Genomic DNA, 26,181 nt, shown 5'->3' with positions numbered 1-26,181 from the left:
AAAAGTCATAACCCACAATAACATTTTTAATACCGCTACAACATGACAATTCCAGTTAGCAATTCATTTAAGGCACATCAAAGATTTGAGCATACTAATAAGTCAATTAACAAGCTACAGAACCCCTCAATAGAATACATCTGGCAAAGCAGACTGCCTCTCCTCTGGAGGACCTTGCCCCAAAACTATCAACTGAGAGAGGGAATCGGACAGAGAATGGAAGGGTATGGAGACCATTTCCTCCACTGCAGCCTCACGGCATTTGCCTCTCCTTCTCACACAGGTTATTCTCTTCTGGATCAACCTTGCCGCAGCTTCCATCCAGGATGAACACTGTGAGAACCTTTCTCTGGCCACCAACATCACTGGTAAGTGGGCTCCTGCTATTTGGGTCTTGTCTCCGGAAAACCATCACACTATCCTGCTTCACGGACAGGGGAAATGCAAGCACTCACCAAGGTTTTGAGACTACGAGATTGATCTCTGTGTTTTGAGACTAAGGTTTGTGCCCAGTGGCCTGGGTTCAGTAAATCCCAGGTTCTGGTTGGCAGTGGGTAACCTGGCTCTTTAAGACCAAGGGTAGGGAATTTCAGGGCAAGAGGCCATGAGAGACAGATCTACACTCATGGTTTTTAATGTTTTCTTCCTCCTCCTCCTCTTCTTCTTCTTCTTCTTTAATTTTTAATTTTTTTTGACAAAGTAATAATTATAAATAAATAAGAATAAAAATGTGAACCCCACCACTGAGACCATTCCATTGTAACTATCCAACCTCCCAAAATTTCAACACCTCTTGCGTTTTAACGGTACAAATTCTACAAACACCCTCCATATCTCCTCAAAATAATTTCTCCTGCATATTCCCCGTCTTACTTTAATGGCATATGTTAATTTATCACCATTTGCTATACTCCACACCTCTTTATACCACTCTTCCATTTTGTATTCTGCTTGCCCCTTCACCTTCCTAGCTACAATAATACGTGCAGCTGTCAGTAAATTTATGAGCAAGTCCTTCATAGCCTGTGAACCTACCACCCCATTGTAAATTGCTAACAATGCTAGGTTTTTAATGTTAAGGAAGGGTTGAGGAATGGTTTTGATAACCATATGGCCGCATGACGTTCTACTTTTAACATTCATAATGCGTTACTAAAATATGACACCAGAGGGTCACCATGGACCAGAGCACGCCAGGCACTCGTGTCTTCCACTGCCTCCTGCAGTTTGGTCCAATATAAAAGCCAACAAAGCCACTTTCTATAAACAAACATTATCTTCAATCCTCAAATGCCCCTTTCCTGAAACTTTTCCAACTATAGGTTCCTGGAAGGTTGCCTAATGTCACCCTCAAACTGAAAAAGATTCATCCCGGCAGCAGCAGAGCAAGCCGATCGGGCACCTAGGATGGCGTGCATGCCCTGCGCCCTGCGCCCAGGGCCAAGGCCAGTCGCCTGCGGGGCAGGGCAAGCTGGGGCAGGGCGCTCCTCGGGGCCTCCAAGGAGTCTGCCTGCCTCCTTCCACTTAGCCGCCCTACAGCTGAGGGAGGGGCAGCAGGCGGACCATTTGGGGCAGCGCGGAGCCTGCGGGCGCCCAAGCCACCGCGTCACTCCCTGGAGAGACGCATGACTCGGGTGCGCTGCAGGCCCCGCGGTGAGTGCCGCCTGGCATTTTGTCACCCCCCTCAGTGGTGACACCCAGGGCGACTGCCCCCACCGCACCCCTCTTCTTCCGCCTCTGCATCCCGGTCCTGATAAGGCTCTAATCCCCTAAAGAGTGGGGAACGAGGCTGATATTGACTCATGAGTGAGGCAGGAGCCATTGTTATGCTTCCTAGCCCTGAGGATAGTTCTGTGATTTGTTTGGAGTGGGGTAGGAGACCCGAAGGACACAGTATGGAAAAACTCCCTTCTCCAGCTTGTGTTTGACAACACTGGGCTTAGAATCATACTAGTCAAGACTCTCCTCCACCCAATCCAGAAATGCCCGGTGTAAATGGCATTCATTAAATTCATATTAATTAACTTGCAAGTTAATTTCCTGCCTAATTAAGGAGCACGCTTTGCCGCAGCTACTCCTTCGTGTGGATTGCATCTGCCAAGTCATTAAATCATACTGAGTAATTTTATAAAGCACGCTCGCATGAAGAGTTTCTGATTTGGGTCATGGGTTAAGTGTAAAGGGAATGGAGAGTGTTCTAGGCTAGGCAGGAGACAGAAAGCGAGACCTGTTTGGCTAGTTGCTCCTCCCCAGGCCTTATACATCTGTCAGGGCTCCTTTGATAAGCACCTGACACCCTCCGTTAAAGGGTAAAGGGACCCCTGACCATTAGGTCCAGTCGTCACCAACTCTGGGGTTGCAGCGCTCATCTCGCTTTATTGGCCAAGGGAGCCGGCGTACAGCTTCCGCGTCATGTGGCCAGCATGACTAAGCCGCTTCTGGCAAACCAGAGCAGCGCACAAAAACGCCGTTTACCTTCCCTCACTTTGGCGTGCTTTCGAAATGCTAGGTTGGCAGGAGCAGGGACTGAGGAACGAGAACTCACCCCGTTGCGGGGATTCGAACCGCCGACCTTCTGATCGGCAAGCCCTAGGCTCTGTGGTTTAACCCACAGCACCACCCGCGTCCCAGACACCCTCCGTTATAACTGGCCTTTTATCGGATTTGCAGCTGTGGCTCAGCGCTCTCTTCTTTCCTCCTGGAGGCCTCATGGAAATCCATCACAGGTAGAATAAATGTTTGATGGTGCCCTCTGTTTGAGGACTGTCCAGTCAGTTTGAAGATAAGGAACTAGAAAAAGGGAAAGCAGGAGCCTTGAAGTTGCCCATCAGAAGCTGGCAGCAGCTGGTGCCTGCAACCAGGTCTCCCAGTGTCTTCACCGTTACGGTGAGATGTATTGCATTTCTACTGCAATTATAACAATTATTTCTAAATCTCCTATCTATGCATATGAATTCTCATGTGCAAATTAAATGCAAATTGGTGGCCTCTTTCCCCCCTCCCCCCACCATTATGGGAGGGGGGGTGATAAAAGACCTTCTTCTTTGGCAACGCATTACTGGTCACCCTATTGCTTCTGCTTCAATGGTTCTCTGTCCTGGTATGCAGAGGGGCAAAGGCAACTGGGTAGGGAAGGAAATGGAGCAGGTGAGTCAAATGTTCTCCACCCAAAGGCAGTATTAAAACCCACAGTTTTCAAGCATCACCTAATACAGGTTGAGGGGGCCCCCACAGAATGCGTCTTGCCTAAGGATCCCCAGATTTTTGGAGCCAGCATTGTGGCCAAGGGTCATTTTTCAGAATCTGAAGAATGCCAGAGCCAGTGTGGTGTAATGGTTAGAGCGCTGGGCTTGGACCTGGGAGTCCCAGGGTTCGAATCCCCACTTGGCCATGAAACTCGCTGGTTGACCTTCTGCCAGCCCACCATCTCTAAGCCTAACCTACCTCACAGGGTTGCTGTGAGGATGAAATGGAGAGGAAGAGAACCACATGCACCACTTTGAGATCCTTGGGAGATAAAAGTGATATGTACAGTGGTACCTCGGGTTAAGTACTTAATTCGTTCCAGAGGTCCGTTCTTAACCTGAAACTGTTCTTAACCTGAAGCACCACTTTAGCTAATGGGGCCTCCTGCCACTGTAAATGGAATAACTAACTAACACAGGAAGCTAGCTTAGAATGAGTTAGACCATGCATCCCTTTAGCTCAATGTTACCTGCACTGGCTGTCTCCAGGGTTTCTGGCTGGCACTTTCCCCCACTCTACCTGGGCACACCAGTGGATTGAAGCTGAGACCTTCTGCATGCAAAGCCAGTGTGGTGCAGTGGTTAAGAGCGTAGACTCGTAATCTGGTGAACCGGGTTCGCGTCTCCGCTCCTCCACATGCAGCTGCTGGGTGACCTTGGGCTAGTCACACTTCTCTGAAGTCTCTCAGCCCCACTCACCTCACAGAGTGTTTGCTGTGGGGAAGGAAGGGGAAGGAGAATGTTAGCCGCTTTGAGACTCCTTAAAGGGAGTGAAAGGCGGAGTATCAGATCCAAACTCTTCTTCTTCTTCGTCTTCGTCTTCGTCTTCGTCTTCGTCTTTGTCTTTGTCTTTGTCTTTGTCTTTGTCTTCGTCTTCGTCTTCTTCTTCTTCTTCTTCTTCCTAACACCAAGCTACAGTCTATCCTAGGATTCCCAGGCCCTCTGTGGATACAGGTTCCAACACATGCATCAAAATATGCACAAACATTTTCTTGCTTTTCCTCCTTTGGTTTCAGATCCATTTTACTCACTTACCTATGAGGAGGTGGGGAGGGTGAGGGAGGATAAAACTCTGGATAGTGGCAGCCAACTACATTTTTCTCAGAATAAACTCATTGACGCGAATGGACCTAATTTAGTCCTACTAATTCTTATGCGTCTGCTGTGAGCAAAACTGAGCTGAAGACCAACCAGGGGCATTGCAGGTATGCAGCCTCCTTAGGCCAGTTCTGTAGAAAGACCAGTGCTGGGGAGGAGAGACAGGGGGAGAGGAGGATGTGTGCTTGCAAAACACCTGGCCAAACGCTGCCACTGGCCGAGGAATCGTGGGCTTGTTTTTGGGGTTGATGGATGGGCCTTACGGAATGCGGATGATAGATGTCTCTGCCAAGCTGCTCATTTACAGGGCTTTGCAAAACTGCTGCCTGAAATTAAGTATTGGCATTTTCAGCAGGTGAGTCAGTCCTGTTTGAAAGAGGCTGCAGGGAGAACCATAAGGTCACCCTTTCCCTGCCCCCATTTCTCCAGACATAATTTACCTCTGGCCTGCCAATGGTCAGCAGGCCTCTCCACATAGACCAACATCATTAGCACTGTCGTGTGGAAGCGGAAGCGTTAGTAACAAATGGTTGGTTAGTAACTTTTCTGACTTTATTTACAAGGCATGCCATAAATGAAACCCTGTATGTAAGTGCCCCCCTTGGCCCTTTCTATCGGCCCATATGGGACCAGCACGGGTGACCGGGCCTGGCGAATATTTAATATTCCTACCTTCATGGCTGTGATTCGTGGGTTGGCCACTTAATTGTATTTTGGTTTTACTGTGATTTTGAGCTGTGTTTTAATCAATTGTTTGATTTTGTGTTTTTAATGTATTATATATTTGGGTTTAGCCGCCCTGAGCCTTGGCCAGGGAGGGCGGGGTATAAAAATTTTATTATTATTATTATTATTATTATTATTATTATTATTATTATTAACCAGGGCTGTGGGTAAACTGTGATTCTGCAGGTGCACAAATAAAAAAATGAGCATAAATCCAGTTTCCTAAGAATCTACTTGCTCTATTATCCCCCCCCCAAAAAAAAACCCCATTGGATGCCATCTTTCGTATTTTTTTTAACCCCTCTTTAACTTGAAAAGCAAAATACGACACTTTTTGAAACCCATAAGACTGCTGGGTCTTAAACTGGTGCAGAACCTCATGTCATCTATTCATTACTTTTTCCTTTTGTGACTTGATTCGTGTTCTCCTTCACACTTTTCCTTATTTACCCCACACAATAGATTCATCTTATCCGAATTCATGTATCAACCCATTTGTATATACCCACCGATCAATGAATACCCAGAAAAAGGAGAAATATATCTGTTTGAGAAAAGGCAACGCTTTTTAAACGCGGCTTGCAAACTCTTCAGACAGTGAACACATTATATTAGATTAGTATTAAAGAATGTGTTCGGAGAGGTATGTCTGCTCATTGATAGGATATCAAGATCTGGATCGATGATGGAGGGAGTCACAGCCGCATGGAGGGTGCCCTTGCACCACTCACCTCTGTTGATGTACACAGATGGATCAAATTTTAGCATCAAAAAGGAGGTGTGCATGAAGGTAGCTAGGGCTCTCCACCCTCCGATATCTTGCTTCCCTACAATCCGTCTTCTATCAGAACCCTGGCACCTCCTTCCGAAAGCCCAAGAAGCTTCTGTCTGGCTAAGAGATGGAGGTGTGATGCCCACATGCATGATGCCAGGACGTCAAGATGTCATGCGCCCCCTCCCCAATCTCCCTCGCAAGATGGCGCTTCTGGCCCTACGGAAAATTTCAGCGCACGCCACTGCTGCCAGCCTCTCTACCTAATTTATATCTTGGCTTTCCTCTGAAGAATCTTAGGGTGGAATGCACAGTTCCACAGCAACTGGAGGTCTCAGAGCTGTGAATTTATTTCCCGCACATTTTCAGCCAGGCAGACTCAAGAGGAATGCCTCTTAGCGTGCACAGAAAATCTTCCCAGTAGCAGAAAACCATCTAGACTGAGGATGCTCACAGTCAAAGGATGCAGCTTCCCAGAAAGCTCCAGAGCTTCTAAACTAGAGTCGTCTGTCCAGTAAATATGTGACGAAATACTTCCCTCCCCTCTTTGGCTGGGAAAGGAACCTGCCTTGTTGTTTCTCATTTGTTTTCCACCCTAAAGGACCTCTTTCCTTTTGCTTTGGTAGCTGCCGCATGCCCTTGGGTGCCAGCCGTGATGGATGGCCGCTGCTTTCCCCTGCCATTTGTCATGCCCAAACCTGTAGTGCCAGTGGCTTCTTGGGCTCCTCGTCCATTAATATCCCAGAGAGTGTCTGGGTGATGCACTGTTTGCTTGCCGCTTGCTACACGCCTGCCAAGATTGATACAGCAAAGAAAGCGGCAAGCAGATGGGAAGATGCACAAGCGAGCCAACCCATAATCAAACTGTCCGTCACATGGCAGAGTGGTGGTGCTGGTGGGAACTATTAGCAAGATGTTCAGCCCTGGGGGTCCTGAGTTAAATCAGTGGTGCTGTTACATAATTTTAGACTCTGGACTTAATGGTGACACCGGTTTTTCCAGTCTTAAATTATTTCACAGGAGCATCCCCCCTCATTAGATGATTGTGTGTTTTATTCCACTAATTTCATAATCAGGTATGCCAACCCTGCTGTGTTTAGGGGCCTTCCTGCTCATTCTGCTGAGTCCTGCTGAGTATTAGTCCTGCTCTGGTGGCACCACTGAGTTCAATTAATTGTGGAAGCGCTCCATAACATCAATGGAGGGAAAATAAAGGAGTGCAGCTCTTGAACTTTTTTTAGTGATGGCATTATCTTCCGGAGCGCCAGGGCAAGTGGTTTGATGAGGGAATAAGTTGACCATGAAGCTTTCCACTTTTACTATTATTTATGACAGATTAGCATAGAGAATAAGGGAAACAGCCAAGCAGAGGCTAGGCACTTCTTTCCTTTCCTTTGATGGAATCCCTACTTCAGGCACAGAGTTTTAATGATAACCCTTCTTTACAAAACTGTTTGCGTTTCTAATTAAAAGCTAAATGTCGCATTTCAGCTGCCTTAAAATCAGTGTGTTTTACAAGGTGAATCTGTGCTGTCAGAAGCAAGCACCACTGAGTACGTTGCAGCGTGCTCCCAGAAAACTATACAATTACATCCAACTATTCTCCCAGGGTATGTACATTTCATTGTTTGTTTTGTAACAGAAGAAAATCCTTAATAAAAATGAATTAAAAACAAAGCAAAACTATACTCCCAGGAAGCTATATAATTACCTTCATGCTGATCCTAATGAACTGGGTATTGTGCTATGTATTGCTGCTCATGCGTCTGTTTGTAATTATTATTATTTTCTTATATATTAATTTATGTACCACTAATATGCCAGATTGGCTTCTAAGGTGTTTGCAACTATGAAATCAATACATAACTAAAACATCCTTAATTTAAATATATGGTAAAGCAAAACATTATAATTAAAACGGCTTTTTTAAAAGTTAAAAAATAACTTTTGCTGTTCATTTATATACCATATTTATTAATCTGTATACCCATAATGATATATAGGATCAACACAGCAGTCTATATTGAGTGGAAGAATGCAGCTGTCTGCATTTTTTTATTCTCTTTATGGCATGGCTATGGGTTCCAGAGGGAAAGGGGTATGGGGCCTGTAATATTATTTCTAGGTTGCTTACTATAAAAACATCTCTAAGTGGTGTAGAGCAAACTGAAGCATATCATAACAACACTGAAAACATGCCATGAAATACAAAAATAAAATATAGCCTCTTAAAATACAAAAGAGCAGTCTCCACCTTTAACAATCCAGGAAAGCCTGAGCAAAAAGCATATCTTCAAGAGACTTTGAAGCAGGGAGGGCGCTCTGGCTTCCGTCACGGTGTTCCGTTGCGTCAGAAGCGGTTTAGTCCTGAGGCATCAGGCATAAGCCTGCATTTTATTAATGTTTGATCAGGACTTGTATATTAAAGAGAGGGCTTAGATTTTCAAAAGTTTCATGCCAGGCAAGAAGGCTAGCTGCTTAAGAAAACACTGACAGTGTTTTCCTCTTAGACAAGGGGCCCCTTTTGATTGATAGCAGAAAACAATTCTCAAAGTCGTAAAAGCTGAAATTACAGACTGAGTAAGGACACTGACCCTACATGTTACAGAAGATAACAAAGGCAGAGATAAATATAATTAGGAATGAGTAAATAGTAAAATAATGCCAATGTGCCTCCCAGTAAAATGAGCCAGATCTTCTTTCCAAGGTTAAAGGCCAAATGGAGAAGCATCTAGCTGGCAGAAATTTTGGGAAGTCTTTTAAAGCTGTTTCTTTCTTAAAGAGAGAGAGTTTAAGGGCAATAAATGTTGGGAAGAGCTAATGGAAACAAAGCAACTGGCTGGAGAAGGGGGGGAAGATGTAAACTAAAGAGGTTTCTTCTGAAACTGTTTTAAACTGAGTTCCTTTTGTACAAAGACCTTATTCTTTTTAAGAGGCTACCTGTGTTGTGTATTAAGTGTATTGGCATAGATGTAATTATGCAAAGGATTTAAGAAATGCTAGATTTCATATAGTTGTAAAGAGTTGTATTTTATCCTGGAATTAAGTCAGCCAGCAGCCTAGCCCCCTGCCAGACAGGAAGACGCCAGTCCTGGGCAGTCCTGATATATGGCTGTCAGACATTTGTTTGGAAACCTTCAAATGAAGGAGATCTTTCAATGTTGATGTGAAACTCAAGATCCTTGACATACGTTTAAGATAAAAATTTAAGATTAACCATTTGTTTTAGAAGGCAATAGGGCAAGGAGGGCAAGAGGTGAGCTGGTGATTAAGATTCCTTGTTGAGACACATGTAAGATATATTACTACTTATTTGTCATTTATAGATGTAACAATATATAGCTCTTTGTGCTCCATATAAGGACAGGAGGATATGGGTGTATCTTTTTGTGATTGGTTCTAGCAATCAGCCAATAGGAAATCCAACCAGGCTGATTGGACAGAGGCAGCCACAGGAGGAGCAAAGGGGGCTGGATTAAGGGAATATAAGGGCTGGCCATAATGGCAGGAGGCCAGGCCAGAGCTTGGTAACCATATACCACTGTGCCTCTCATTTATTTGTCTGACAAATAAATAATTATTTTAATTTCTCTATTGCTGCGTTGAATATTTCATTCCAGCTAAGCGTTAACCACAAGCAGGGTGCTACAGTCCTGCTGGCCACATGACCCGGAAAGCTGTCTGTGGACAAACGCCGGCTCCCTCAGCCTGAAAGCGAGATGAGCGTCGCAACCCCATAATCCCCTTTGACTGGACTTAACTGTCCAGGGGTCCTTTACCTTAAATAAATAAATAAATATTTAATTCTCAGGCTTTTAATGAATGGCTCTATCTGTTAATTGATCCCATTTGCAAACTGCGATTGACATTAATCAGTACGCCTTTGGAGAGGGCCCAGAAGGGGACAGTCTTAAGTGTGAGGTGACTTGGTATTTTATAAGCAAAAGCTAGGACCCACTATGGGGGGTGGGAGTGGGGGCATGCAATGAAATGTTGCAGTGTGGAATGCTCCTGTTCAAGGGCCCATCCTATCATGTCCTGTTCCAGGATACTCCATTACATTCCTCCTGCCTGCTGTTTTTCCACCCCCCTCCCTTGCTGCCAGCACTCTGCGGCCAGTGAGGCATACTTAGTTCCCACTGGGCTGTTTTTATCCCCACCCGCAAACACTTTCGGAAGGATTCTAAATAATTTTTTGTACTTCTGCAAATCTTGGGGTTCTTCCAAGCCCACTGGCTGCCAACCTCTTTCTTGTGTATGGATAGTGCCATCCTGACTACATAAGGATCCACACTCAGAGAACTGCATTTCTTTGATATTGTTTCCTCTTTCATTGCGCTTGGGAAATTTTGAATATGGAGTCATTCTCCTGTGGTCTTAAATTGCCAAACAGTGTGACTGACAGGCAAGGATGCAAGAAACTCTTCAATTTCAGTTCCTCATGTTTTTCATCATTCCACTCTTAAATTCGGTTCTCCACATCTCTGCAGTATGTCATGATTTATTTATTTTTAAACAACCCTCCTGAAAACTTGTCTGTATTTTACTGTGTGTTTCTTCCAATATGCAGCCTTTTTAATGCGACTTTGACGTTTTTTCAAAAAGTTTCACCTAATACAATGCGCTTTGCATGTAATTTTCACTCCCATGTGCATCTTTCCCCCTAATATTATTCATTTTGTACTTTCTGTTTGGCTGGAGAACTGCCTTGCAAAATTTGGAGAAATGGAAATTTCAAAGGATAGCTGTGTTTTAATTCTCATATTCATGCAAATAAGGTAAAAAGGTAAAGGGATCCCTGACCATTAGGTGCAGTTGTGACCGACTCTGGGGTTGTGGCGCTCATCTCGCTTTATTCGCTGAGGGAGCCGGCGTACAGCTTCTGGGTCATGTGGCAAGCATGACTAAGCCGCTTCTGGCGAACCCTACCTTCCCGCCAGAGCGGTACCTATTTATCTACTTGCACTTTGACATGCTTTCGAACTGCTAGGTTGGCAGGAGCAGAGACCGAGCAATGGGAGCTCAACCTGTTGTGGGGATTCGAACCGCCGACCTTCTGATCAGCAAGTCCTAGGCTCTGTGGTTTAACCCACAGCGCCACCCGCGTCCCTGCAAATAAGGTAGTTTCTCATTAAAATCAAACAATAACAGTTCTCTCGTCCAGCCCTACCGACAAGCTACATGGGTGTGCCGCTGGAAATCAATTAAACTGCTGAGGCTGCAGACAATGTCACGCTTAGCTGAGAGCAAGCCCCAGCAAACTCAGTGGGGCTTGATTCGGAGTAAACATGCATAGGCTTGCTCTGCAAAAGCTGTTGTGGTTCCCAAGGATCCAGTGGTGCAATTAGTTAATTTTTATCACTCTGGACTTTGTGGACTTAATTTTTGTGGCGGCGGGGTGTGTTTGTGTGTGTGTGTGTCTTTAGATGGTAAATGTGCATTGTTTCACTTATTTCAAAATACAGTGGTACCTTGGGTCTCAAAATGCCTTGGTACTCAAACAACTTGGATCCCAAACACTGCAAACCCAGAAGTAAGTGTTCCAGTTTGCGAACTTTTTTCAGAAGCTGAATGTGCTCCATTTTGAGTGTTATGCTTCTGATTTGAATGACACACTTTCATTTTGAGTGCCACACTTCCGTTTTGAGTATTATGCTGAGGTCTGTCTATTTTTGCTATTTATTTTGTGTTTTTGCGGCTCTTTTTGTTTTTGTGACTGTGTGGAACCCAGTTCAGCTACTGATTGATTGTGTGACTGCAGTCCATTGTTTATTGCTTTCATTTTATGGATCTATGTTCTTGCTAGATAGTAAAATTCATGTTAAATTGCTGTATTAGGGATTGTTTTTAAAAGTCTGGAACGGATTAATCCATTTTGCATTACTTTCTGTGGGAAAGTGCACCTTGGTTTTGGAATGCTTTGGTTTTAGAACGGACTTCCGGAACGGATTAAGTTTGAGGACCAGGGTACCACTGTATGCTAAGCCAACTCTACTGTCCAGCTGTCCAGCTGCCCTAAAGTTCTGCCCTAATGGCACGACTACTAAGTCTCACTGTGCTTTAATGGGGCTTATCCCCAAATAAAGGTGCCAAAGATTGCAGCCTAAGTTATACTTGAGACAGGTAGTGCTTGCCTGGACACACAGAGAATTCTTTGCCTACCACAGAAGGTGGTCGTATGGATATATAAATGAAATTAGAGTTCGGAAACACTTTTTACAAAGAAAAGTGCTAGAGAAATGGCTATGAATAAGTTTTTTAAAAATACATCAGGGCCCAGAGCTGTGGTTAATGGTTATTTTTATTCCTTATCGTCTAGCTTTCTTCCAGCAGGATCAGAATCCAATTTTGACAGAGGCAGGCACTCAAAAGCTTTCAAAAGGCACGGGTTTTTTTCCTCCCTGCCACAATGGCCAGTAACGAAAGAAACGCAGCAGGGACTTAACTTAAAAACCACAGAGCCGGTTCCAAGTAAAATATAAATGATACACCCATACAATCTGCTTAATGGAACTCTAAGTACAATGAAGTTAAAATGATTTCATGCAAGCTTTATTTCATCCTTTAGCCACAAAGCATTTTACCTCTGTCCTTTTTTTCCTTTTATGGTGTGAAATACAGAAAAGTCGTGGGCATCTGTGACGAGCTGGGCAGGATGTGTATGGCAGGCCACGAGAAACATGACATTACTCATGTTTGTTTGTTTTTTAAGTGTGCTTCAGCATGTCACATTTGCTAGGAAGGAAAACCACACCTATCTGGAGCATGCTCCTTGTCTCTGAACCTGTGCCAACTTCCCACCCAAAATTGCACACCAGCGGCGTAGCGTGAGTTGTCAGCACCCGGGGCAACGCAAGTAATTTGCGCCCCCTAACCCAGGGCAAGGCAAGTAATTTGCGCCCCCCCTAACCCCTAACCTGCGAGTTGCCGCTGGCGCTGCCGCCCAAACGACGCCGCTTGCCCGGAGGAGGAGGGGGGCAGAGAGGCGAGGAAATTGCAACGGCCCAGCAGCTGCTGCACCAGCGGCGGAGGCGGGGCTGTGAGGAGGGGCTGCCTGGCGCGTCCTCCGCGGCGAGCGCTGAGAGCCGCTGCCTACCGGGCGCCTTCAGCCCGGACGCGCGCACAGCTCGTCGGTTCCGCGAGACATGCGGCTCCGCTACAGCCTGCGCCCGAGGCTCTTCGGCGACTCCGGAGGCAGCGAGCGCGCCCCCCCAGATGTTGCGCCCGGTGCGGCCGGCACCCCTGGCACCCCCCACGCTACGCCACTGTTGCACACACACTCCTCCCAGCAGCCATTTGTCATTGAAAGTGATGATTGCAGTAAAAGTTCAAGGCTAAGAGTTGTTACCCAAATGGGGTTCTGCCCCATGATTTCTAGGCCCATGAGAGTCGTTTTCCTTTCGTCCCACCTGTTTCCCTAGGAAAACCTGCGGTTTACTGCAGAATCGGAACATATGTCAACTCTGAGTCACAATTCGCAGCTTGGAAGTTTAGACAGCCAATCAGATTGGGAGTGGGAGTGGCCCAGGCTTTCAGAAATGTATATAAGGAGTTGCTTTGCACCTGTAGTCCAGTTCTGTTAGTTCAATAAAGGTTTTTGCTGTTATCACTGTGTCTTGTCTTGTGGGAACCCACCTACACTTAGTCTAGGTAAAAGCCAAAAGTACATGTTTCTGCTGCTCCCTTTCATTTACATCTTGTAATTGCTATGGATTTCTCTCATGCAAGGTGTGGAGGGATGTCCTCTGCTCTTGGGCACAGGGAAGCCTGTCGGATGACAAGGACAATCAAAGTTGATTAAGTGGGCAATTAGTTGCGGAAGGAAGCCCTGTAACGAATCTGTCTCTAGCCACCAAGACGGCATATTGCTTGCAACATGCTCTTTTAAGTAGGAGCAGCTGGTGGAAAGAGAGCTTTTCCCCTAGTGCTGACTTGGTTAAAGCAGGCATCAGTAGCTTCCTGCACCCTCAGGTTGGTGTAGAAGCAAGATTCTTTTAGAGTGTTGCATATATGATTCTTGAGAGTGTTGCAAGTGCTTCAGAAGGACCCAGGTATTGAATGCTAAGTGTGTGTCCTGGCCACTGAGCCTTGGAAGCTACATAGCTACATAGAAATTTTCCAAGGAAGCAGTTTTGTAGCATAGAATCATAGAATCATAGAATCATAGAGTTGGAAGAGACCACAAGGGCCATCGAGTCCAACCCCCTGCCAAGCAGGAAACACCATCAGAGCACTCCTGACATATGGTTGTCAAGCCTCTGCTTAAAGACCTCCAAAGTAGGAGACTCCACCACACTCCTTGGCAGCAAATTCCACTGTCGAACAGCTCTTACTGTCAGGAAGTTCTTCCTAATGTTTAGGTGGAATCTTCTTTCTTGTAGTTTGGATCCATTGCTCCGTGTCCGCTTCTCTGGAGCAACAGAAAACAACCTTTCTCCCTCCTCTATGTGACATCCTTTTATATATTTGAACATGGCTATCATATCACCCCTTAACCTCCTCTTCTCCAGGCTAAACATGCCCAGCTCCCTTAGCCGTTCCTCATAATTAAGAAGCAAGCCTGCTATCACACGATAATTGTTCTCTTCCAAACAAATGTGTTTTGGACTGGAAACCAGTTAATTTTGAAAGTTTCCTAAAATCGAAGAGCACGGCAGCAGAACAGCTGAAGTATGCATGGGATCTGAAATGAACAATGATTAGATTTTCAACATCCAATAATCCAGCTGTGTATTTGAATATATTCTGGGAGTTGCGTTGCTGTGTTACGAAAAGTGGCTTTCCATATTTATTGTGTGTGTGTGTGTGTGTGTGTGTGTGTGTGTGTGTGTGTGTGGCTTGCTGCCTAACGAAGGACTATGTGCATTGGGCTGCTCCAAATATCTTGAGTGTGCCTCACATCTACCTATTATGGTGAGAACTGAAGCTAGGTTGTGCACAAAGAGATTGGAATCCCAGCAGCAGCTGATCTGGCTGGTGCAAAGCATAATAGACTGCGGGTGGTCATGAGCTATAGAATCATAGAGTTGTAGAGTTGGAAGGGATCCCAAGAGTCATCTATTCCACCCCCTTCCAATTCAGGTTATGTTTATCTATAGGCAGAGTGGCCGTAGCTCAGAAGCAGAGCTCATGTTGCATGTAGAAATTCTAAATCTCAGCCCCTAGCATTTCCCACTTAAAAATGGATCTCAAGAGGCAGGACTGGGAGCACCCACTCCCTGATTTAAAAAAGTAGACAGTGCTGAGACAGCTGAACTCATCTGGTATGAAACGGTTTCAAGTAGTCACTGTACTTGCATGCTTGCACCCATCTCTCTTTAATATCTGCTCAAGTGGTGTGTTACATCCATACAGTCATCCATACAGGGATCTGTGCATTCTGACTCGGGTGAATGGAGTGGTAAATCCGATGCCAAAAGAAAAATATCACCTTCTGCCAGTTGGCTCCTTATGCGTACGCCATTTCAACGGTTAGAAGAAGGAAGGCTCAGAAATAGCTGTGCCAGCCTTCTGTTACCAATTTTGGGCACAGATAATGAATCAAGAGCATGAATGGAAACTGGATAAACCGCTTCTGAATTTGATCCTGCCTACGTACAGGCTGTACTTGAACAACACACAGTCGCATATCTCTTATAAGTGAATCCATCAAATCATTATCAAACTGTATCCTCTTTTTGCCCCTGTTGCAGTGACCTAGCTGGTCTTCCAAAGAAATACATCAAGGGTTTTCCAAGGCTCTGTAATATTATGAAGAGGTCACCTGGGAGGTACCAAAAGGTTAATTTCAACACTTTGATTGAATACCAAATTCCATACAGGGCAGTTTGACTAATTAGTCTTATCCACAGAACTGCAAAAAAGAAAAAGGTAGAAGCAAGGATGTCTCTGTTTAGGTCAAGACCATCTAGTGGTGCGTAAGTTATACCTTGAGGATAAAGCACAGGGTTAATAGGCAGGAATGGTCTTTTCACCCTATACAGAGATTTTTCTTATGAATATAATGCAATAGTCATTAGGTGGCTATTCTCCAAATATTTCTCAACATCGTTTCCTTTACTTAAGAGCAGGGTTGCATTGCTGGGGGAGAAGATGAATAGTGTACCCCTGTGCTGTTTCCCCCATTTAAATCTGTCCCTAAAGCTGCTATTTCCATAAAGGAGGAAGGGGAAAGGCAAGGTGTATTGAGGCGTATCCCAAAAAATAATCATCAGAATATGTGAGCTGTGAAGATAGGACACACATAGAAGCCAATGAACAGAACCTCTGGCCACCCTCCTGCTTGAGACCAAGTGTTCCATCCATACAGGGATCTGTGCGAAAGAGCCATTGCCCAGTGGTGCAAAGGGGAGGGTTGTGGGAAGAATCTTAGGTCCTGTCAATCAGTGGGTCCAGGGAACCGCCAGCAGGCAATAAGGCAACAATGTTGGGCAGAAGGTGAAAGTCAGGTGTGTAGGATGGCAGGAAGGGCATCAAGACCTTGGACAGAATACAGTGAAGGCAAGAGCCAGGAAACAGGTTATTTACGCCAGTGCTCCAAAATGGGTCACGAGCTTTCTGAGGCCAACATGTGCATAGGGTGCAGGGAAGGCTCTCCCAATTTGTTTAAGTATACACCAATATCTGGAATTACATAGCTTCTGCTAAGAGATGAAAAATTACGATGAACCAAACCAAAATTGTCGTATGACAACTTTGTGTGATGAAATTGCATGCAACAGTTTCTAAATATTTCTGTTTTTGGTGCCCCCCCTGAGCCAGGAGCTATCCTACACCACATATATTGTGTGGCTACCACTGTTCTGAAGGCACACCGGGTGGTCTTGGTTCCCCCTCTTTAGAGACCAGCACAGCTGGGTTGCATTCTGGTTTTGAGGAGTGTGCTCCAAATATATTCACTACTGTCCCTTTGGGACCAGTGTGGTGAGGTCTGAAAAGATGCTATACAGTGGTGCCTCGCAAGACGAAATTAATTCGTTCCGCAAGTTTTTTCGTCTGGCGAATTTTTCGTCTTGCGAAGCACGGTGTCGGGAAAGTTTTGGAAAAGCTTCAAAAATCACCAAAGTCTTCAAAAACCTCAAAAAAGGCTACCACACCACGTTCTATGAGTTGCTCCTCGAAGTCAAGTTGCAACTGTATTAACGGTGTTAAGAAAAAGGAAACAAACTTGCAAGACGTTTTCGTCTTGCGAAGCAAGCCCATAGGGAAATTCGTCTTGCGAAGCAGCTCAAAAAACGCAAAACCCTTTCGTCTAGCGAGTTTTTCGTCTTGCGAGGCATTCGTCTTGCGGGCCACCACTGTAAATATGTGGGGATATCAGCAGGGAGACATTCCGGGGAGGGGGGGCTGATGGAGAAAGCATGGCCCCTGGAGGGTTAATTCTCATCTGTGGATATCTTGGCAGAAGGAAGCTCTTCAGACACTTTTTTTTCTGTGCTGGTCCAGGGAGATGGTCTTAGGGTTCTTGGTACCTTAGTACTACTCCAATGCACGGACTCCTGAGTCCAGGTCATTTTGAGTTATGCATGGCTCAGTCTCTGTAGGGTCCAGGCCCACCCAAGTCAGCATCAAATCATGTTCAATATGCAATCTTGTTGATGCAGCTTAAGGAAATAATATCAAGTTGCTGAACTCTGTACTTCAAATCCTGCTTTCTAAACTCAACAGCATCACACACAAACACACAATTTGAATTAGTGGGATTTATATCGTGTATCTTTGCAAACAATCTAGGTGTTAGAACACTTCCCCAAATTAATTTCATCTCAGAGGTCTTCACCTCCCTCTCCTTGCTGCCATCAGGCACAGGGTTTTAGGGAACTATTCTTCCGATTCCTTATCTCTAGTATTATGTTTCTTATGAGGATAAGAAAAATCATGGTGGCAAAACAAAACAAATGTGGTGGTCCAAATAGAGATAATTATAGAGAGTTTTGAATCTCTCCACTTTCAAAGCAGGTGAATGGCTACATGTGGGATGAGGTTCATAGATGCAATGTTCTTGGCGATGGATTTTATAATTTTATTTAATTTTATTTATTTTTTTGCTGCTTTGGAGAACTGCCTGTTCTAGGGCACACCAGAGGAGAGGCTGCTGTTTTCAGCATGGTCTTAAGTAATTTGAAGGAGCTAATTCCAGAAGCATTCAGAAATGACTCACTTAATAACAGAGACCACGGGCTAATTAGGTTCAGCATTCCAGAGGGAGGGAAGGAACCACAAAATGACATTTATTAAACAGTAGGACCCGGGTGCTTTCTGCAAATGTGACAAGCTGCATGCTGCCACCCAACCCCTTCCGATGTCAAACCAAACAAGGGGGAAAACATGCGAGGCACAGAAGTTGCGTGGGAAAGCCAATGGAATTCATAGAATCCTGGATGAGACCAAAGGCCATGTAGGCCACATTAAGCTACCCTCCTCCCTGCTCCAGGTTGCGCCAGCCAGGCTGTGCTGTTCCGCAAGCAGAGAGCAACTGCCCTTCAGAAATGGTGCTGGCAGCAGAGCAAATTGCTCCCAAGATTATTCAAGCAAGGGAGTCAAATCACACACCAGTCAAGTGGCAAACAAACCAAGATTGCCAGTCAATGGATGGAACTTTTCTTCCTAACCCCCAATATGGCAGTCATCCTGAGCAAGAACAAAATGAAACCTCATCCGCTGAGGGTTGCTTCAAATCCTTCAAACCTTTCTCTGCAGGAGACACTTTCATCTAGGAATTACAAACCCTCCAAGCGTGCGTATTTTCCAGGGACAGTACTTGTTAAGTTGTGGGCGAACATATCAGACGACACAGTGATTCTTCCAAAGCAGCTCTTTATTTGTAAGCTGGAACAGAACTGAACTGAGGAGCTCAGTCAGCCTGCTTATATAGAGCTCCACTAGAATGCAACAGTAACCATTTTCTGTAACTAGCCAATCACTGAACGTCACTTTCGATCCTTCATTTGCATACAAACTATCCAATCACTGAACGTCACTTTCGATGCTTCATTTGCATAACTATCTACAGTATACCCCTGCTGGCCCAGGGTGAGAACTTCAGTACATAACAGTACTGGGTTTACAGAAGCCAGCCCGGTTTCTGATTTGATCCCGGAATATCCCGCTTTTCCTTAGAACATCCCTATTTTCATCAGAGAAATGTTGCTCAGTAGGGTCAGCATACGTCCAGATGGAAATCACTGAAATGTCTGGGGAAATCGGGCAATGAAAGCTCAACAACTTTGCCAAAAAAAGCTTGACAACTTTTCTGTCTGGATTTTCAGTCTTTGAAATACGGCAACCCTAGTATGTGACCCCTGAGCCAAGGAGATAAGTAAGTGTACAACCTTTAGAAGACATCTGAAGGCAGCCCTGTATAGGGAAGTTTTTAATGTTTAATGTTTAATTATTTTTTTTATATGTTGGAAGCTGCCCAGAGTATGGAACGGGACGTCCCTATTTTCACTGGAGAAATGTCAGAGGGTATGTGGTGGTGGTTGTTTCAAATTCTTCTCATTAGATAAGTTCTGCATCCATGCAATTGTCTCAGCTACGCTTCTTTGGCAGTACAATTCTAGCCTACTAGGCCTCTGGATGGGCTTGTAAAAATAAATAAATTATGATGTCATTGTGATTATTTTGCTAATTCCTCTTTGCTTTCTTCCCTGTAGGTCCCCAGTGCTATGCCTTGGTGGATCTGATAGGGACCTGTTGGCCTCGCAGTGCAGCAGGGCAGATGGTGGCCCGCCCCTGTCCCGAGTATTTCTTCGGAGTGCGATACAACACTTCAAGTAAGCCGGAAGAGGGTGGAGCTGCAGGCGGGCACCTCGAGATAGACAGATCAGCCTGTTTTCATTCGTGGGCTGGAGATTCGACATGTTGCCTTCAGTTCCTTTAAGCAAAAGTTTGCAAAAAATACTCAGTGGGTTCACATTTTCCCTGCAATTTCTAGACACAGATCCAAGAGGTTTTTTCCATTTGTCCCACCACTTTCCCCGGGAAAATCTGTGGTTTACTGTTGAATCAGAACAAATGTCAATCGGGTTTACTGCAGATTGATGTTTGTTCCGATTCAGCAGTAACAGAGGGTTTTCCCGGGGAAAGAAGGCGGGACAGAAGAAAAACCTCATGGACCTGCGCCTACAAATGATGCGACAAAGGGGTGTGTGGATGAGGCCAATGTTGTCCCTTAACAGAGATGAAGAAAGGGAAGAACCCCAGTGATGATAGTGTCAGAAGCTCAAATTTTGCAGTTAAATGGGGTGATGGTTATGAATCAGAACGACATGTTACCCTTCCAGGATAAGATGCTAATGTCTCTGATGCCCATGGTCTTGGGAGATTTTATCTACCAGTGCTAAAAAGGATATTTTGTCATCTTGGCTATACCTCCTGGAGTTATTTTTTGTTTTTGTTTTTTAGTGAGGAGCCTTTTTGTGAGGTTGACCAAGTCGAGATTTGCAGAGTTTTGTCCTGGGGTCAATTTTCAAGGCTAGGAAAGTGCCTGCATTTGTTCCACATTACAGTACATTTATCTAAGTAGATAAATAGGTACCACTCCGGCGGGAAGGTAAACAACGTTTCCGTGCGCTGCTCTGGTTCGCCAGAAGCACCTTAGTGTCATGCTGGCCACATGACCCGGAAGCTGTACGCCGGCTCCCTCGGCCAATAAAGCGAGATGAGCGCTGCAACCCCAGAGTCGGTCACGACTGGACCTAATGGTCAGGGGTCCCCTTTACCTTTTACAGTACTGACATAAATGCTACGTACACATTAGTGGCTTAAAACACAGAGAAAATGCAGGGATGTCTTCACCCAACGTGCATTACATGATTTGTTTTCCCACGCTTGCAAACACACGCCCTACACAAATCCTATTCAATAAAGCTGTTATCGGCACATGCACAACGGTTGCCTCAAATTGTACACACCTCAGCATAACTGCAAAATGAACGCGGCAGATGTTTTCGAATCGGATAGAATCTAGCTTGAGGGAAAGCACATCAAACAGCAGTATTTCTCAAGGAACTACACGATAGATGTGGGTTGTGACTAACATCATGTGCATGCCCCTTCAAATACTAGCAGTGAGAGTGCACGGGAGCCAGAGTAAACCAGAATATGTACACAACCGAAGTCCTCCTTTTTGTTAGCGCCAAACACATAGCCTTGCAGCTGTTTCTAAAAAGAAAGAACCAGACCTTGTGGGGAGTGGGAATGGCCAGGAACAGAGAAATGGGGGTGAGGAGTGTCATGCCTAACTCCAAAGCAACTCCACGGGAGTGTAACCACTTTGGTTGCACTATGGTGTCCAACGGAAGGCAAGAAGTGGGGGCGCTGGATTTTGGCACACTGCACGGCGCCACTGAAATTTGAGGTGCCAAGGTCCACACCTACTCCCCCCACTGCTCCTGCCGCTCACCGTGGCAGCAGGGTTCAAAATGCATGTTTGAATTGAGGATACCCCTGGTGTGTGTGTGGGGGGGGTGTCTCGGGCAGGGAAACAGCAAGTACAGAAAGGAGCTCCCTTCTTCCACTCCTCCTGCCCCGTACCTCTGTGTTCTAAATTTCCACCTTAAAAAATAAAAAAGAGGTCACTGCACTAGTATTAACATGTAACGTGCAAATTGAATCACGGGGATCTTCTATACTGCCTCCTCAGTGCTTGGATTATGCTGACCTCTTTGCAGACCTTTCTGCTTGATTTCCAGCTTGTCAGGAAGAGCCATTGTCCTGTTGCAACGCTGAACATCATACTGGGGAAGAAAGCAGGCCATCTTCCTGCTCTCTTTGGATGGTGTCCTATTTTTCCAGTTCAGTTCTTTTGCACTTTGTTGTGTTAAGCACTGCTAGGAATTGGGGGGGGGGCAGGAAGCAGGAATAAAAACTGGGAGGGACAAGGGGCCTTGGCAAGCCTCAAGGGTCTGAGGCTGCCATGTTGTCCACTGCCACCATCTTGGCCACCAGCATCACATACCCTCCAACATGTTGCGTCCCAAAACCGGGGCATGCGTCTTCCTGTCTGTGCTCCCTTTGCGAGTCACGTGACCCGTGTGAGATCGCAGCCCCCCCCCCCAAGCGCTTTTTCGGTGCGAGATCTCAACACAAAATCATGCGATATCACGGCACCCAAAATGGCCGCCATGCTCTTGTGGGGGGGGGGGAGAAATGGGATGTCCCTATTTTTCCAGGGCACTTGTGGGGTATGGGATCAGGGGTTCAAGTTGGTTTGGGCCTAGTGGCAGGAATACTGCCTGCCACACAATACCTTTGAGTCCAAGCCAAGCCCTTTCCCAACACTGTAGGAGCTAAATGGCAGAGACGGCAGGATGCCTCACCATCCTGCTTATTTGAAGTCTATCCACATTTCACTTGGCTTGCTCTGCTGAAGCAGCTATGGCTTATCACCCTTCCAATCTGACCTGACAGCTTTGATTTGAAATGAGTGGGAATAGCCTCATAGTTTCTGAGGGGATGAACCGCCAGCAATGAAGCTGTCATGTGAGCAAAAACGATCCTGTCACACAGTTTCAACAAAGGTTTAGCTTTCCCCTTTCCCTCCTTTCTCCTGTCAAGAGGGAAAAGCAGTGTGTGCGTCCGTCTGTCCCCCCCCCCATCTCATTCTCCAGGGGCTAAAGCTTATTAAGACCTTGACTTGCCACGGCCATTCCCATCTTTGCTAAGGTTATCTTGCAAGACTCCTGAGGAAAATAAAATGGGCCAAGAAGCTCTGAGGAATTCACCAAAGCTGGGAGAAAAGCTCAACCCCAGGAGCGCAGGCCCAGCACAGATACAAGAATCACCTCAGAAATCTGTCTCAGGTTGTCCCTCTAAGATTCCCTGTCTAAGATTGTGAGCTTAGACAAGGGCTGAAAGCTGAGGGTAGGAGAAATGGCAAGGTGGTGTGTAGATAGACTGCTGAAGACTATGGAGGGTATGATGTATATGGGACATGCGAGTGTCGTGGCAAGATCAAATGCAGAAGAAACTTCCTGTCCTTCTTGCACCGCAATATAAAGGTGTGCAGTTTTTTCACCCTTCCTCCTCACCTTGCCCTCACTTGGGACACTTTGAGTACTTAGGTCGTCTAAAATGCAGTAATTTCTAATGTGGCTATTGTAGTAAAGTGTGTGTTTTTTTCCGGGGGGAAGGCCATCAATAGAGTTCCTTGCCACCCCTTTGCAGCCAGCACTAGTTCATCCCAAAGTATGAACGCAAGGTCAAGGGTGAAGCCAGCAGGCGCAAATTCAATTTTCTCCATCTTATCCATGGTTATGTCACAGGGCAATTGTGTAAGAACTTTGCCCAATTTGAAAACACCCTCTGATTATGTGTAATCCAATTCCGCTGCTGCTCAGACCACCTTTGTCCTAAAGAATACTAGACTGGGCCAAATTACATGTTCTGTATCAACTGTGTTTTTCAAATTGCGTTCTGAAGGGAGCGGGAGGCGCTTTCAGCAGACAATGACTGCAGAAGCATCAAAGACGGACTTGGCTGCGAAAACTCATCAAACATCAGAGGCTGGGCTTTCACATTATCTCAAGAACAATACTTTTCACTGAGTGCACTGCAGCTGAGTGGCTCGAGTTATGAGACACTCAGAGATACATGTGTGTGTAAGCCATAAGTCTTCAGCCTGAATTGGTAACATCTTGTTTTATTGTTTGGGGGGTGGGGCATGATTAAGAAGGAGCTTAATTTGCAAATGGGTCAGTGAGATAATCACAAACGTGTCATTGTCAGCAATTTTATTTCCTTATTGGGTTTTCCATGGAATGGGTAGATCAGGATTATAGGGCGCAGGGATACGGGCTGGAATTTTGAGGCCAACATTGTTGTGTGGACAATACCATTTTTTAAAAAAAATCATAGACTTGTAGAGTCATCTAGCCCATCCACTTGCAATGCAGGAACCGCAGCTAAAGAAATAGAATCAAACCTGCATGCATGTGAAGCACTGACCCCGCCATAAACACCCACCTGGAAACATTTAAATACCACAGTTTGACACAGGTAGAGTGTGTCATTCGAAAGCTTAACTTCTGTAACAGGGTGGGGAATCTGTGGCTCTCCAGATGTTGTTGGACCCCAACTCTACAAGTAGCCAGCAAGGCCAATGGCCAGGGATGATGGAAGTTGTAATCTGATAACATCTGGAAGGCCAAAGGTTCCCTTCCCTTGTTCTATAGACTAACAAGATAATCCTCAGCAATGAGGAACCTGTAGCCCTAAACTACATCTCCCAGCATCCTTCACCATTGGCATCACTGGTTGTGGCTGATGAGAGATGGAGTCCAGCGACTCTGTAGAGCATAAGACACTTAATCTCAGGGTTGTGGGTCCAAGCCCTACGTTGGGCAAAAGATTGCTGAATTGCAGGAAGTTGGACTAGATGATCCTCATGGTCCTTTCCAACTCTACGATTCTATGATTCTGTGACTATGTCCCCCACCACCTGCTACGCATGTTTATTCAGAGGAAAATCCCACATTGTTCAGTAGGGCTTCCTTAGTGTTTACAGAACTTCAGGCTGGTTCAAATAAGAAAGCCAGGGATTGTTTTGCTTGTTCTGTCAGCATATCTTTTTCTAGCCCTCTTACTGGATAGAGAGAGGCAACTGAGGCCTCTGGCAACTGATTCCGAGTGTCATGAAATGGCAGCAAATTATTAGTTGTTTGATTTATTATCATTGTACTTTGATAGTTAGGGACGAGGAGAGATTCCTGTGGGACTGTATGCCTCAGGTACGAAAATAACTTGGCTAACCTTGAGTACTTAAGGTTAGACATGCTGATGATTAAGCAGTATACAAATGCCTTGAATATTATAATAATGCCTAATTAAGGGGGTTGGGCAGAGGCGCCATTTGCTGTTGACCTCAGGCAGCCAAATGTCCTGGAGGGCTGGCCACCGCTGCTATTTCAACGAGTCTCTCACATAGCTTGTGTCACAATCCCAGGACCTCTCTCAATCTCTTTGTCTGTGTTTTTCTTTTCCAGACAATGTGTACAGAGAATGCTTTGCAAACGGGAGCTGGGCAATCCGTGTGAATTACTCCCAGTGTCAGGAGATCCTCACCGAGGAGGTATGAACTGCCATACATTTCAAGTAGGGCTATATTTCATTATAAAGTGGCCATACCGTGCCTCACTACCGCCTGAGTAATACAGTCCCTGGGATTTTCTATATAAAGGGCCAGATTAACTTTCACAACTTCCCTCAAAGAAATTGCCCTACTCAAATGTTAGTCCTACTCGGACTCATTGAAATCAAGGAGCATGGCCAACTTGGGTCCATTAATTTCAGTGGCTCTACTCCGAGTAGGGTTACCATTTGATGCAATCCTCTGAGAGTATATCTTTACCTGTGTTCTTATCTTGTGAAGTGCCCTGAGCTCTTAGAATGAAGGGCAGTATGTAAACGGAATAAATAAAAAAAATTCACCCTGGCTTTTGAAAGTTAAGGTATTTTGCTTCCTGGGATCCACCTCCTTTTGTTGTTGTTGTTGTTTAATGTCCACACCGGTGTTTCCCAAACTTGGGTCTCCAGCTGCTTTCGGACTACAGTTCCCATCATCCCTGACCACTGGTCTTGCTAGCTAAGGATGATGGGCATTGTAGTCCAAAAACAGCTGGAAACCCAAGTTTGGGAAACACTGCTCTAGACTGTTCCATTTTTGTTCGGAACTGTTTTATTTGTCTTCATAATTGTACGACTATATTGTTGTAACCTGCCATGGGACCTCATGATGAAGAGCAAGTAAGAGATCAATCAATCAATTTCTTTATTCGACCGATAGTCAGAATTAAAACATTACACAATAATTATAAACTATAACATCATAGGAGATACATAGGTAAGGTAGGGCCACAGAAATAGACCTCTCACAGATAACCCACATCAAAGCATTCAGTTATACGTTTCCGACGCTTGAGTGCCAGGAAAAGAAATTTAGCCACTGACAAGGTTGTTTTCCCAGAAGACTTATTTAGCAGATATGCTGTCTGGATTCCTCTTTGTCGGGAACTGAGCTGGGGTAAGTATGGAGTTATAAGATACTGTCTTAAATCGTTGTAGAAGGGACAGCTCAATAAAATGTGCTCTGTGGATTCTACCTCACCCAATGCACAGTGGCATAATCTCTGGTCATATGGAACTCCTCCATATCTTCCCTTCAGGACCGCCGAGTCAAGAACATTCAGCCTAGCCGCAGTAAATAGTCTGCGGTATTCCACGTAGTGGATATCCGCCAGGTAGCGAGCTGGGGCAGCCCGATACAACTGCTCCCCCAGAAACAACCCAGGTTTCACACGGGCTATGTCCTCCTGTCTGGCAATATCCCTTAATCTTTGC

At 45.4% G+C, this 26,181-nt stretch overlaps 1 protein-coding gene across 10 annotated transcripts in view; it reads left to right on the top strand.

Moving 5' to 3' along the window:
• LOC308571161 (corticotropin-releasing factor receptor 1) overlaps positions 1-26,181 on the top strand; it is a 74,966-nt gene that overhangs the window by 21,511 nt on the left and 27,274 nt on the right. The window contains exons 2-4 of one of the 10 annotated variants that reach the window (XM_081166637.1): positions 284-368; positions 19,497-19,616; positions 24,828-24,913. In XM_081166637.1, the coding sequence (XP_081022763.1) occupies positions 284-368; positions 19,497-19,616; positions 24,828-24,913 (291 nt within the window). The other 9 variants (XM_081166636.1, XM_081166634.1, XM_081166638.1 and 6 more) reach the window with 9 other exon arrangements.

Source organism: Podarcis bocagei, assembly GCF_964188305.1.
Source record: "Podarcis bocagei genome assembly, chromosome: 13".
NCBI lineage: Eukaryota > Metazoa > Chordata > Lepidosauria > Squamata > Lacertidae > Podarcis > Podarcis bocagei.
Note: the sequence above shows the minus strand (reverse complement) of the source record. Positions and strands in the feature narration are given on the sequence as shown.